The 15,156-nt window shown below is 29.8% G+C and overlaps 2 protein-coding genes and 1 pseudogene across 2 annotated transcripts in view; 2 read left to right on the top strand and 1 right to left on the bottom strand.

Annotated features, from left to right (window-relative positions):
• The window catches only part of LOC107168023 (uncharacterized), a 34,322-nt gene that overhangs the window by 13,425 nt on the left and 5,741 nt on the right, over positions 1–15,156 (top strand). The gene's annotated exons all lie outside the window — the stretch shown is intronic.
• On the bottom strand, positions 10,621–12,079 carry LOC149062054 (uncharacterized; annotated as a pseudogene).
• Positions 13,979–14,317, top strand: LOC107168013 (uncharacterized). Its single transcript, XM_015517268.2, has one exon. It carries the CDS (start codon positions 13,979–13,981, stop codon positions 14,315–14,317), a length of 339 nt encoding a protein of 112 aa, XP_015372754.2.

The following is a 15,156-nucleotide window of genomic DNA, read 5'->3' as shown; positions in this document are numbered from 1 at the left end:
CCATGGCGTACTGAGTTTAATACTACATAATATATACGCTTGACACATAGCATTTTTTGAGTTTCCCTTCTTATTTTCTTCTTTGGGAACCTTTTGGAAACCACTTTGGTGACACATACTTTTTTCTATGATAAATATTATTTAAATTATAATTTATTATTATTATTTAAAGTAAAAAAATGCATACCATAGGAAAATAATATTGTATACAGAAATTTGAATAAGTTAATATATTATGTTGTTCAACTATTGTATAATATATCATTGACTACTTGTCTGCTGAATTTAATACCTATATACTTCATTATTTTGTATAACTTATAGTTAAAATAACAAAATGGAATGAATTTGAAAATATTTAACTACAATGTAACAGTAATAGCAATGAATAATGTATTTTTAAAATAATCTGATAGGCATATTACACAAGAAACCAATATAAATGGGTATTAGGTCAGTTAGGTAGTAATGTGTAATAAGAGGTAATGAATAGGGTTTGCTCATGTCCTGCATCATGTTATAGTTAACAACAATGTTTCAATTTTATTGTATCATTGAGATATTATAATATTGTGCGTTCTAATTAGTTACCTACATAAAAATTAAAAACTCAGTTTCCTATAAAATTGATGTTGATTAGTAATTTATTTAAAAATGTCGATAAACTGACTAATATTGGTTGAGTATTTAGTATATGTACTGAAGATATTTAGTATTTTATGAGCATGTTCCAGACAATTTGTATTGTATAAGAATGTATAGTTTTTATTATATATAATATATAATATATAATAATAATATATATTATTGATCAATAACCATTGCGACTGCATAAATGTTATAAACATGTATATAATTCTAATTTGAATTCTGTTTCTAATTTATATTTTATAGGACATAAAAGGTACATTATACAATCTTGGACAGTGCTACCTATACAACTATAATTGATACCATGCATTACTATTACTAATACTACCTACACGAAACTAATACAATTTATAAAATATTTTTCTTAATAATTGTTTCTATTGACTTATGAACACAAAATTTTAGTCCCTGCTGGAATAGAGCTTCTTGCTACCCAATGAGTATTTGTTAAAGTTCCATACTCATTCACCCACTGCTTAATATCATTAACTGAATTTAAATTACTTCGAACTTCTACATAATTTACTTTCTCCTCTTTTACTTTATTAGTAAATGATTGAGGATACATATTTTATAAAATTCAATTTAATGCATAACTAGACAATTTGATATAATGTCATAATGATAATGAATTATTATTCATATCAATTAGTCATAATATAAATAATATAAAGTTTTGTTATTCCTAATTTGTTTTACATCTCATATAACCTCTTTTTTTTTACCTTATTTTTCATTGTTTTAGATCTTAGAAATATGAAACTATATTGATTGTTCATAACTAAGTTACACTTCTGTGGTTGAATTGGGATAAAATAGTAGAAGAACTCTAAAAATAATATAAAGTTGTGTTATTCCTAATTTGTTTTACATCTCATATAACCTCTTGTACTTAAAAAAGGTAAGTTATAAAATAATGCTAAAACATATGGTTTAAAGATTTAAAGTAGAGATGCTATGGACCCTTGAATCTACAATATGGTCTATATAATATACTATATAGGTAATGTAAATTACAATATATAGCCTTATAGGGTTAAAGTTAAATAATATTTATTTTTTTCAGAGATGTAAAATTTCATGTTTTCACAGACCTGTTGAAACTTTTCAGAAACTTTTCATGTTTTCATGAAACTTTTCAAAAAAATTGAAACTTTTGACTTAACACTTTTATACACCTTTAATTTTTTTTAAAATTATTTAAGTCTATAACCAACTTAAATATTAACTGTTCTTAGCATAGATTAAGATATTATTATTTAACAGTCTCAACAATATTAAATAGGTACTTATATAAAACTATAAAATATGAAAAACCTTTGTAAACATTACAATGTAGCCAATGTAGGTATGTAAGTATGTAACTAACTAACAAGTCAATAAAAAAACAGAGCAACATATTTTAACTATATGACTTATTAATTTTTTCTTTTAAGTTAAGAAGCAGTTTATCATAGTGTGTATTAAGGAATTTGTTGGATAATTTATGACGACTTGGCAAAATAAACCCTGGGCGAATACTTTTGTAATGGTCTATTGTACTGCGATTCTCAGTGATATTTAATGGTAGACAATTTCCAAAGACAAACATAGCGAATGATAGCTCAAATTTTTCTTGATCTTCTTTGCTAACAATATCAATAAAATTAAGCAAAGATGAATTGTGTTTAAATGTTTTATTAGCTGAACAATTCTTAAAATCAGACAATGTTTGTGATGCAGAAATATTTTGTTGTTGTGACTGTAATGATACCAAGTTGTCCGTGTCAGTACACTTAGAATTGTCTTGGACTTGGAATAGTTGGGATGCATCAAAACATTCAAAACCATTACTTGGATCATCAATCTCTTCATGTGGATTGTGTATAATTGTACAAATATTGTCATTTTGCCTAGTGAAAAAAAAAAAATCAAGAATATTTATATGCCTACTTTTTTTCAGGATTTATTATTTTAAATGCATAAAAAATACTGAAACATTCAAATTTTTTTAAGTACCATAATATTATATAGGTAATAGGTACCATTAATTGATTACATTTATAAGTTGCTATATTATAGGTAGGTACCTATTTGAGTAGGTATTTAACAAGTTTTTTACAACACTTAAATCTTTAAAGTAAAATCAATTTTATTGTAAATATCACTTACTTTTTTTGTTTGTTTTTAGTGTCAAAATAAACTTGTCGAATTTCTTTTGGACACTTCCAACATTTTTTAATAATGTGATCTGACATTCTTGTTGCATTTTTTGAGGTAGACCAATTGCAAAATTTACACTGATATTTACTGTTTTTTTCATTAAAATATTTAAAAATATCGGTTTGTCTCGAATTCATGATGAATAAACAAAGGCAGTAAATCATAGAAAACAAATTCAATATTTAAATATTACAAGGCAGTAAACTATAAAATCTTATTATTATTTATTACTAAATGTACTAGATAATAGATTTATCATAGTTGTAGAAGTATAACTAGCAAATTTAATAACAATTTGTAGACAATTATTGTGATAACACATAACAATATTAACAGCGAATACCAGTGCTACCATAATACCTATTACAATTTACAATTACAATCATAGATATTAAAACTATTGTTCTATTACCTATCTATTGGTGTATGCAGGACGCAGGTATACTGTATACGTACGATTATGAAATTAAATTTTTGATATTGAAAAGTTTTAATACTTTTCATTTCAATAGCCTTGAAACTTTTCAAATTTCATGAAAAGTTTCACTTGAAAATTTCAGAAACTTTTCAGTCTCACATCTCTGATTTTTTTATTATCATACATAATTATTTTGATATTATTATTATTATCATACATAAAAATAGCGGGCATTTTAAATTCGGCCAATCAGGATAGCCCGGTTGTGAAACAATGTATAGAATGGTAATATGCGTCCGGGAGGTATTCAACTATTTTATATAAAAAAAATGAGAATGAAAAAACTACTTTTTTCTTATATATGTACCTTTTTTATTTATTTATTTATATATTATCTCTGTACATATTTATATTAAGGTTATAATACTTCTTTGTGAACAATATTTATATATTTTTTTTTTGCTCATTTTTTGCTGGCTAGATGGCGATACTGTAATTTCATCATCACCTCGGCGTATTCCTCTAACCCGGGAACTTTCTCAAATTTTTCATGCCCAAAACCTTCTCTGTGATGTCCTCTTTAATTTAAAAAAATTGCAAGACGATCCAATAAGTAGTTTCGAAGCCAAACCGTAACAAAGATTTCCTCTTTTACTTGATTTCAGTTTTATATATATAGATATATATAGATTACGGACGATTATCATCATAGAAACGAATACAATTAAATAAAAAAATTCCCTTGTCCCTCAGAATCGTTTTTTGTGAATGCAATTATTGCATTCAAATCGGATACAGTAAAATTACACTATCTTGTCCGAGGACCGAAGGGACGATGGACAAACATCTACCACCGAAATTCTGACCTACTTTAAAAAAATGTTATATGTGTAAATAAACCATATATTTTTTTATGTACACAATTTGGATGAGATACGTGATATTGCAGTAATTATAGTAATTTAGATACATGGTATTTCTGTTAAATATACGAGGTATTTTGCTGTTCGTATAATGATAAATTTTTAACCATAGTTGTATATTAATAATTATTATTTAAACAATATTGAATGGTAAATATCATTAATTTGCATTGATTTTGCATTAAATTATTCTCTTTATTTAATTTCAGCGATAAACTATTAATTTATGTTTAAACATACTAGGCAGTACTGTAGTATTAGTGTGGATCAGTCTTTATAGAAATCATTATGTTATGAAAATTAAAATAATTATTATTTAAAATAACAGCAGTAACAGAACAAGTAAAATATTATTAAAACATACAACTTAAGAAATTAAAATAAAATTTTAAATTATAGCAATACAAAATTATATTAAGTAATGTAGATCAGTCTTATGATCAATATTATGTAACAACAAATTATAAAATATGATAATTGTTTAAAATACAAAACAATATTATGATGTTTATCAAAATAAAACATAACATAATTAAATTAACAGCTCAAAAGTAAATTATTAAAACTTAAGAAATCAAAATAACATTTTGGATTATAACAATAAAATATTATATTAAATGATGTGGGTCAGATTTATGATCAATACTATATTAAAAAAATATTAAATGATATTTTAATTTAAAATACTATGGAGGACTAGACTTTACCTTTTCTGGTTTTTAGCTCACTATAATGTTTAAGTGTGTCGTAAACAGAGACGTATTTAGGAATTTTGCGCCCCAGGTAAAAAAAAAAAAACGCCCCCTTCCCAACCTAAATTTCTTCAGTAATAACAATAAGTGTATTTGTAAAAACACATATCATAGTGAAACCAACGCATTCTTCGTTACACTCATATTTTGAAAGGTATGTTATAGGTATACATAAAAAATACATTAATTGATGTACATATTACATGATTATAGTAGGTATATGTATTTTATTAATTTATTATTAACTATCTTCTTTCTTCTTCTTGGGTTCGGCCCCTTAAGACCATACCGCTAAATACAAATCTTGCCATCTGTCCCTATCCTCTGCAGCTTCTCTCCATCTGATTCCTGGATCTATCATTTTTAAGTCCTTTTTAACACAGTCTTCCCACCTCAATCTGGGTCTTCCTAGAGGTCTTTTACCTATTGGTTCATTCTCTATTACCCGTCTAACTAGGGATCCTTGCTTACGCCAGGCATGCCCCCCCCCCACCTGAGTCTTCTTTTTGTGATCTCTTTAACTATGTCAGGTCTCTGAAACTGTCTTTTGAGTTCATCATTATGTAACTTTCTCCATTCATTTGTTCCACTGTCAAAGACCGGTTCATAAATTTTTCTTAAAACTTTCCTCTCGAAAACTCCTAGTCTCTGTTCTTCAGCTTTCCTCAATGCCCACGTCTCAGAGCCATACAGGACAATAGGTCGTAATAATGTCATATACATTCTTATTTTTAAATTTTTAGAGAGTGTCCTCGATTTTAGTATTTTTTCTAATCTATAATATCCCTTGTTAGCTAATTGTATTCTTGACGACACCTCTGTCTTAAGTTCATTATCTTGGGTGATAATCGATCCTAGATATTTAAATTGTGATACTTTCTTAAATTTATGTCCTTCTAGCTCAGTATGTTGTTCTAGTCTATAATTTCTGTTACTTCGACTGACAACCAAATATTCTGTCTTATCGTCATTAATAGTTAAACCTACTTTCTCCGCGGTTTTTATAAGTTTCTTTCCCAGACTTTTTATCATCTCAATATTATCTCCTAAGAGAGCAATATCGTCTGCGTATGCTATGAGCCCTATTTTTACCTGACCTAGCTCAATTCCTTCAGAGACGTTCATTTCTCGAACTATTTTTTCCAGTACTAAGTTAAACAGCACTGGAGATAGTGCATCGCCTTGTCGGTGACCTGTTGTCACTCCCACGGGCTGTGATATTGTGTTTGCTATCTTGACTTTTATATCTGTCTGGCTGATGCTATATAGCTCCAATGAGGTTTACGATTTTTCTTGGAAATCTGAATTCTTTGAGTATATTTACTGGGTTTTCCCTATGAATAGAATCATAAGTTTTTTTTAAGTCCACAAACAATATGTGTACATCCTTGTTATATTCCCAGCTTTTTTGGAGGATCTGTCTTATAACGAAAATCTGATCTGTTGTGGATCTATTGGGCCTAAATCCTCCCTAGTAGTCACCTAGTAAATTCTCTGCTATAGGTCTTACTCTATCCAGTACACAATATGCTAGAATTTTGTACGTTGTATCTAGTAATGTTATACCCCTATAATTACTACACTCTTGTGGATCATTTTTTTTATGAATAGGGCAGATTAATGCGGTGCCCCAGTCTTTAGGAAGTCTTTCTTCGTGCCAAATGCTCTCTATAATACTATGTATTTTATTTATCGTTAATTCATCTAGGTTTTTTAGCACTTCTTCTTGGATTCCGTCCTCCCCAGGAGTTTTATAGTTTTTTAGCCTGTTGAGTTGTTGTAATATTTCATCTCTGCTTGGAGGCGGACATTCATTGTCATTAGGTTCCGTTGACATCCATGCAAATGTCTCCACTGGGTTTTCACAGTTAAGTAATCGTCCAAAATAGTGTTTCCATTTTTCAAGTATTTTGTCCTGTTCTGTTACTAGAGAACCATCGTCATTTTTTAGGAACTTATTATGTTTTTTGTATTTTCCTCTAATTGAATTTATCTTCTGGTATAGTTGTCTAGTCTTATTTCCTCTATGGTCAATTTCGGCTTCTTCTAGTACATCCATTGTATATTTCCGTTTTTCATATCTAAATATATTACTTGCTTCTTTTTGGCGTTCTTTGTATACCATAGCTTTCTCTCTATTAGTAGGATCGTTGAGCAATTGAGTCCTGGCTTCTTTTCTTCTATTAAATGCTTCCTTACAGGAGTTGTTGAACCACGGTTTCCTTGTTCTCTTTTGTTTTCCTATTACCATGTCTGTAACCGTTTTTAGTATCCTTTAACATTTTCCATTTGGTATCAATTGTCTCTTCTTGATTTATGTTTAAGCTTAAGCTGTTCATTGTTTCATGTAATTGCTGCTTGAAAAGTTCACATATATTAATGTTCTTTAACTTATTCACATCAAATCTATCCACTAATGTTCCTTTACTATGTACTAGTTTCTTGAGCTTAACTTTCAGCTTTCCTTTAACTAGATAATGGTCTGAGTCACAGTCAGCACCTCTTACGGTTTTAACATCATGTATACAATTTTTGAACCTAGTATTTATCAGAACATGGTCTATCTGACTGACATAACTACCATTTGGTGCCTTCCATGTACCCTTATAAATATCTTTATGCGGGAACATCGTGCTCTTTACAATAAGCCCTTCACCACTTGCAAAATCTATAAGCCTGAATCCATTCTCACTAGTTACATCGTGAAGGCTATGGATATCAACCGTTGACCGAAATATGTTCTCCTTCCCTAGCTTGGTATTGAAGTCCCCTAAAACTATTCTAATTCTATTTCGTGAAATTTCGTTTAGTGTGTGCTCCAGGTTATCATAGAACTCGCCCTTCTCCTCTTGCGGTTTTTTTTCCGTGGGTGCATGCCCATTCACGAATGAGATGTTGAAATATAGTGCTTCTATTGTTAATACTGATATTCTTGGATTAATGCTTTTGAATTCTCTTACTGAAGGTACTAAGTTTTTATATATTGCGAAGCCCGTTCCAAATTGACGATGTTTATTACATTCGCCGTAGAAAATCCTGAATCTCTATCATTCCTTTACCATCCCACCTTATCTCTTGTATACCACTCCTAGTTTATATTTTTCTATCTCCTCAACTAAGTATTGTACTGCTCAGGTTTAAAAAGTAGGCGAACGTTTCATGTTCCAAATGATAATCCATTTTTCCATTTTCCATTCTTATTTTCCAAAGCTCCACGGTTCCGAGGCAAGTTTGTTGTTAGTTCCTGAACAATATTTTTTTCTAAGTCAGGGTTGTTAGCCCTGCGCTAAACCCCCAACCTGGAGGACCAGTCTACTCCAACCAATTAAGGTCAGAGTAGGGCTATTGCAGTGTACTTACTAAGTACACTGGGCAATGGGCATGCCACTTTCCCTAAGCCAAATTTATTATTAACTATACAAAAAAAAATTCTATGTAATAGGTTGTGACTACATAAAAAAAACTTGATGTGTATAAAAATATGTTAAAATTAAAAATGTTCACGCCAAGCTTTTTCATTGGAAAATGTATCAATAATATCATCATAATCCAAGTTCTTTGTGATATCAGACTCTATGGTGAAAGCAGCCAAAGAATTTAGCCTTTCATCCGTAGTTCTTGATCTCAAATAAAATTTGACCCTTTTGTAGGACTGAAAAATATCTCTCAGCAGAACAGTTAGATATAGGACACGACAAAAAAATTCTTAACGCTATTTCTACATATGGATACAATTCTTGATTGTTATTTTTTATGATTAGAGGGTACATTTTAAGTACAGAAATAGGTAAATCATGACTTGGTAATGTCAATAAAAAACTTCTGAAATGGACACATTCACTTAAAAATATTGAGGCAAGATCGTTGTGGTAATACTTTTGTAGATTTTCAGCATTTTAATAAACTTCAGATGGTGTCAAATTAGTAATACTAAACAAAAAATCAAAATGTTCACATACTTGTTCATAAACATTTATTCATTTTCTCAGTTCTCAATTAAGTCTATCTATAATTACCAAAAATGATTTTATTTTTAAAGTTTAACAACCATCGAGTTCAGTGTCACTCTGACTTGTTTCATCATTCATTAATCTTCGTTTTTTTTTTCGCTGAATTCTATCTTGATATTCTTTGTTTTTTGATTTGAGTCTTGCTTTTTTTTCATAAATATCACTTATATCCCTCATACTTAACGTGACCATACGTCCCGCTTTCGATATAAGTGTCCCGCCGTCCCCAAAGAACCTAAAAATGTCCCGTTTTAAGAAAAGTCGACATGTGGTAGGTATTAATTATTGATCACATATCACAATCATACATTTATACTGTATTAGGGGCGTCATTTCAGATTTTTTCGGGTGTGCGAAGTTTCAAGCAGGCCATTTTGAAATTTCACCAGGCCATATAAAAATAGATATACATAAGTATATGTATATTATCCTGCATTCAATTATTTCCATACATTATAGACCGGTTATTACAATTTGATTTTAATCATATAAATAATTGTGCATTCGTGGCTCGTGCATTATTTTAGGCTTCAGCAAGGCGCAGGCCAATTGTAACATTTTAAAAGTAAGGGGTGCAACCGCACACCCTGCCAACCCCCAAATGACGCCCCTGACTTTATCTATACAGTTAACAGTATATGACGTATACCTACATATTTTATATAAACTCTGAAACACTAAAATCCATAATTGTTGGGAGACTATTATGATTAATATAATATTCGCATTTTTCATATAAACAATTAATGTTTTTTTATTCAATAAAAAAAATTGTCATTTTACGCAAAATTATATGGTTTTCTTATTAAAATGTACAGGTGTCTCGCATTGAAGGAAAAAAATTATGGTCACGTTACTCATACTAGACATATACAGTATTAGTGCTTTGTACAAAGAAACAACAGTTGCCAAATCAATATTTACTGATTGTAATTGTTTACTAGTCGAATGGAACCTTTTCATAATCTCACCCCATAAAGTAGCCATTAAAGCGGTCCTTTCGCTTCACATCTTGTTCTAGATTTTTCATTACAGTCTATACTAATATCAGTTAAGGTTAGACAAATTTTATTCCAATCTTTGTTGAGACTCTCACTTGCTTCATAACTGGCTAACCATCTTGTGTCAGATACGTTTTTTTAATACGTTTTTAGATTTTGTAAAATTATTTGTTAATTTTTCCCACCGATGAGTAGACATACTTAAAAAATTGTAAAGATTTTGAAATACCTAAACTAAAAAAAATCGACGGCAGCTTTACGAGAGTCGACCGCACATTCTCCAATTTAAGTAAAAGAATGCGCGTAACAAGGTATAAAATGAGCTAATGGGCATTTATTTTTAATGCGTGTCTGAAGTCCAGAATAAGCACCCGCCATATTTACCGCATAGGACTGTCCTCTTCAGTTGGTTAAGTCAAGTGTATGAGATTCAAGAACACGAAACACTGCGTTTTCTACATTTTCCGCTTTATGACTAGTATTCGAAAGAAATTCTAAAAACCGTTCAACATGTATGCTATTATGGACATATCGAATTTTAAATGCTACTTTTTTTTATCAGCCAAAAAGCTTACCTCATTATATCAAAATATTATCCAAAATGTACCGCCCCTAAAATTTAACTTCCCGGTGCCCAAGCCCCCTCTGCCCCCCTATATACGTCTATGGTCGTAAAATGAATGGGTAATTGTTCGATAAAACTCTTTTGAGTTTTTGTTGGTCATTCCATTTTTATTGTGACAAATTCAATGATTTTTTGTAAAACGGCTTTTATTGATCTTTATCGATTCTTATGTTTTTCTTCTAGGCAATACTTTTTTTGGTATTTCACAGAATGGGTCATCAAATAAAAGTTTGAAATAAATGCATGATGTTAATGGGTCATATAATAGTTCACGAATATCTTTAATTTCTGGTTCTACCTTCCCAATACCAGGTGTTATAGAGGTGTAAGTATTTAAATATTTAAAATTATAAAAATATCTATGTTTTAAATGGATTTCCTCAAATGAATTAGGATTGTATCGAGATTTTGTAGTTAATCGCACATAATTAGAGGGCAAAAAAATATCTTTATTTTTGATTTTCCTCCTCTCTTTAAGAGAATGTGCACTATCGCATTCTATCTGTGTTTGATCTTTAATTAAGAATTTTTTTTTTTGTAACAATACTTTGAGTTAAAGACTGAAGAAGAGCGTTTGAAAGAATACAATTTCTGTTCTGATTGCCACAATCATCAGAGTAAATAATAATTGATATTTTTTCAGTAATTTTTTTAAATAAGTGCTTGATTATAATTGTAGAAAATACAGAATACAGATGCCTCTAAATCTACTTCGCTTTCATGGTACCAGTAATTACGTATTTAATTCATTAGTTACTATGTTATATATTGTCAAGTTATCCCATGGTGAATCTCAAAATCTAAAAAATATTTCCAATCTTTGATTTTCATCAAAAGATTGACAAAAACGGTTTTTTGCTTTAATATAAAATTTAAATTCACATATTGGCTGTATTCTTCTTGCTGGTTGTTGTATATCTTGACTAACTACATTTCCTTTTCTCTAAAAACCTATGTATTCTTGGCCATTTATTCTACATCTTTGACTAGTTTTTCTTTTACATTTGTTTGGTTGAGGCTTAATATTATATACGTGTATCATTAGCTTCAGATTATAAATAGTTCACATTTATATTTTCAACATCCATTTGTTCATGTTCGTTATTTATATAGTTTGGTTTCAAAATGTCCTCTGTTAAAAATTCATAATATACAGGTATATCATTTGCCAGTGGAATTTCTAACATCTCATTGTCTTCTTCAATATTTATATCAGAACTCACAGTATTCACTTCAAAATTTTCAAGTGGAATTTTTAGCATCTCATCTTCAAAATTATCTGTATAACCATTGATAATAAATACTATAGTATTTATAATCAATGAAATTGCTAACACCTCGTTATTATATTCAATATTATGTGTACCACAATTCACAGTATTTATTTCAAAATTATCAAATTGTGCATTTCTGAAACATTCAAAACTCACCAGAATATTAATTAAAGAAATATTTATGTTTACTTGTTAAAAATTGATGGGGATCACATTTAAGCATGTTAAATTCAATTGTTAGTAATTAATCTTGTCTTCAAACATTATCTGTTCAACAGAAGGGTCAGAATTACGTATTAGTTACAGAATTAAAAAGTACGCTATTGGAACCTGAATTTTGGTTGTACATTGAGCACATAATTTGCATTTTAAGTCCTATTGTCACTTGGGCAATAAGGATAGACAATGACGAATCTATTATAAGTGGGGCTAGGATTTGTATGCAATAAAAAATTGTAAAATATGTATTTTATTTACCAAAATATGCAAAAATATGCATTTTAATTTCTATCTTAGATTTTATATTGATCGACATACTTTTATTAATCGCAAAAATATGCATTTTAATTTCTATCTTAGATTTTATATTGATCGACATACTTTTATTAATTGTGTTTATCTTTTTCCGTCAAACTATTCAATCTTTAATCGCATACCTATTGTAGCATAGGGTTGTATTTATAAAAATAAAATTTGTGTTTGACAAAAAAACCAAGTTTTATACTTTAATCAGCAGAGCTAGAATCAAATATGAAATATTTATATTAAATTATAAATATTAATTACGAAATATACTATAAAGTATGCATTTTTTGCATTTTTATAATCGAAATATGCAATAATATTCATTTTATTCAATATATGCATTAATATGCATTTTATCTAAAATATGCAAAAACATGCAAAATAAAAACACTGCCATTTATCTCACCGTAAGTTGATTCGTGGACATTTCTGAAAAAAGACAAAATCAATAATCAGAAGTAGCAAAAAAACACGCTGTTGTATACAAATCTTAGCCCTGATTATAAGTTTAAGTTATTCATGCTTTAAATATATTGAGTTGGCAATTAAAAGTGTATTAGAGCGTACTGCAATGCTGGCAGAGCTTGAAAAAACTTTTATTACATCACAAATGATAAAGCGTAAGCAGTATGCAATAAAACCTATTCATATGGAAGCTCATCTGCTGGATTCAAAAACAGAATATTTGCCTATAAGTACAGGATTTGAAATGGAAAAAAAATGCTTATATTAACATGCTTTCAGAAAATGACCCGAACATTGTGGAATGTTTTTCAAATTCCAGATATCACAGCAGTGGAAAATGGGGAAATCAGTTTATATGGGATTCTGCTAAGTCTACAAAAGCTATAAGCTGGTGAAAAGGTCTTTGTCGTAGTAGCCCTCTACAAAACATAGGTGTAAAGATACCGAGTACCCCTCCAACATCTGCTGCTACCGAGCAGTGTTTCTCCTCATTTTCCTCTATTCACACTAAAAATAGAAATAGACTTACTACTGAAAGGGCAACTAAAATGACATATATAACTCACTATCACAGAAGCAATATTAATAGTGTCAAGAACTCAAAAAAATAAAAAAAATAAATAAATAAAAGTAAAATTAACTTGGATTACATAATGGAAAATTAAGATACAAACAATCTTGAAGCTGATGATGAATGTATTAAAGGCGAATGTCTTAGTTCTTCTGATGACTCCGATACAAACGATTCAACTAAAATCCAAGAAGTTCAGCTTCAGATGTTCATATAACAGAAAATGATATAATTGATATAAACATGGAAGAAGAGGTTACACAAATTGCCACAAATTCATTTGTATTGGTCAATTTCTTTGGAAATACTTTGACAACTAATAATCAAGTTTTTAAATATGTGTGTATGGTTATAACTTTATAAGTATTCTGAAAACTGGATTTAAAGTTTAGGGTCTAAAATCAGTTGGTGGATCTAAAAAACATTTTTAAATTATCGATGGAGATGTATCAATGGTAAAAACTACAGATATCATTACCAAAATTGATTTTCTAAAGAAAACATTTAATTAAAAAATTAATGTATGATGTAAACCCTGAGAATGGTGGTCACACATTTACAATGCGAATTACGAATTCTAGAAATGAAGTTAAAACTGATAATCGGTTGGTAGTTCCATACTCATCATTGCTGTCAAAAGCGTATAAGGCTCATATTAATTTCGAGTTTTGCAGTTCCGTCAAATCCATTAAGTACAATTGTAAACATGTTAATAAAGGTAGTGATTTGGCCGTATTTGAAATACAAAATATAAACAAAAATGACGAAATAGCAAGATACCAGATGGGTAGATATATAAGCAGCAGCGAAGCAATCTGGCGTATTTTCAGTTTTCCCATACACGAAAGAGAACCTTCTGTCCAGCATCTTGCAGTACATCTTGAAAACGATCAAACCTAACCGAAAATAATATTCTCCAAAGAGCATTTGAGACACCGTAAACGACACTAACTGAATTATTTACATTATGTCAAAAATTGATGTATTCGGCCAATTTGCAAAAACATTATTATATACCGATTTTCCACGCTATTTTACATGGAATAAAATAGGGAAAAAGTGGGTGCCACGTAAGTAAGGGAAACCACATCCATCGATACCAGGCATATTTAAAGCTAAGATATTAGGACGACTTTATACTGTACATCTTAAACAACGTGAATGCTTCTTTTTGCGTTTATTGCTGGTGAATATTCCCGGACCAACATCTTTCGAATATTTGCGAACAGTGAACGATCGAGTGTTCTATACTGAATACATATCAAGGTGCATGTTGCGAGTTGCAACTACTGGAAGCATATAACCATTGGGACTTGACACTTGCTGATGCAGCGTTGACATCCACACCGAATAATATTCGTCAACTGTTTGCAATAATCTTAACAACATGTTTTCCAACACAATCATCGACTCTGTGGGAAAAATATAAGAATTATATGACTGAAGATATACTGCATCGAATTAGACGAACAAATAGATGTCCAAATTTGGATTTTACACCAGAGATGTATAATGAAGCATTAGTGGTGATCGAAGATTTATGTATTTTAATTTAAAATTTGCCACTTGGTCATTATGGAATGCCGTCACCTGATCGCCCGGCTGCCGACTTGGTTAACAATGATTTGCAACGAGATAAACAGTACAATGACGTTGATTTAGCTACAATCATTGTGAATAATGAGCCATTACTGACAGCTGAACAAAAAAATATTTGTAATCGGATAATGCTGACCGTT

Source organism: Diuraphis noxia, unplaced genomic scaffold (assembly GCF_037042655.1).
Source record: "Diuraphis noxia isolate RWA-SAM2 unplaced genomic scaffold, SU_Dnox_SAM2 contig0001, whole genome shotgun sequence".
Lineage (NCBI taxonomy): Eukaryota > Metazoa > Arthropoda > Insecta > Hemiptera > Aphididae > Diuraphis > Diuraphis noxia.
This window is presented reverse-complemented; position numbering and strand designations above follow the sequence as displayed.

Bases quoted from the DNA above. Each gene is read 5' to 3' on its own strand.
- LOC107168013 (XM_015517268.2), top strand. From the start codon at position 13,979: ATGCGAATTACGAATTCTAGAAATGAAGTTAAAACTGATAATCGGTTG.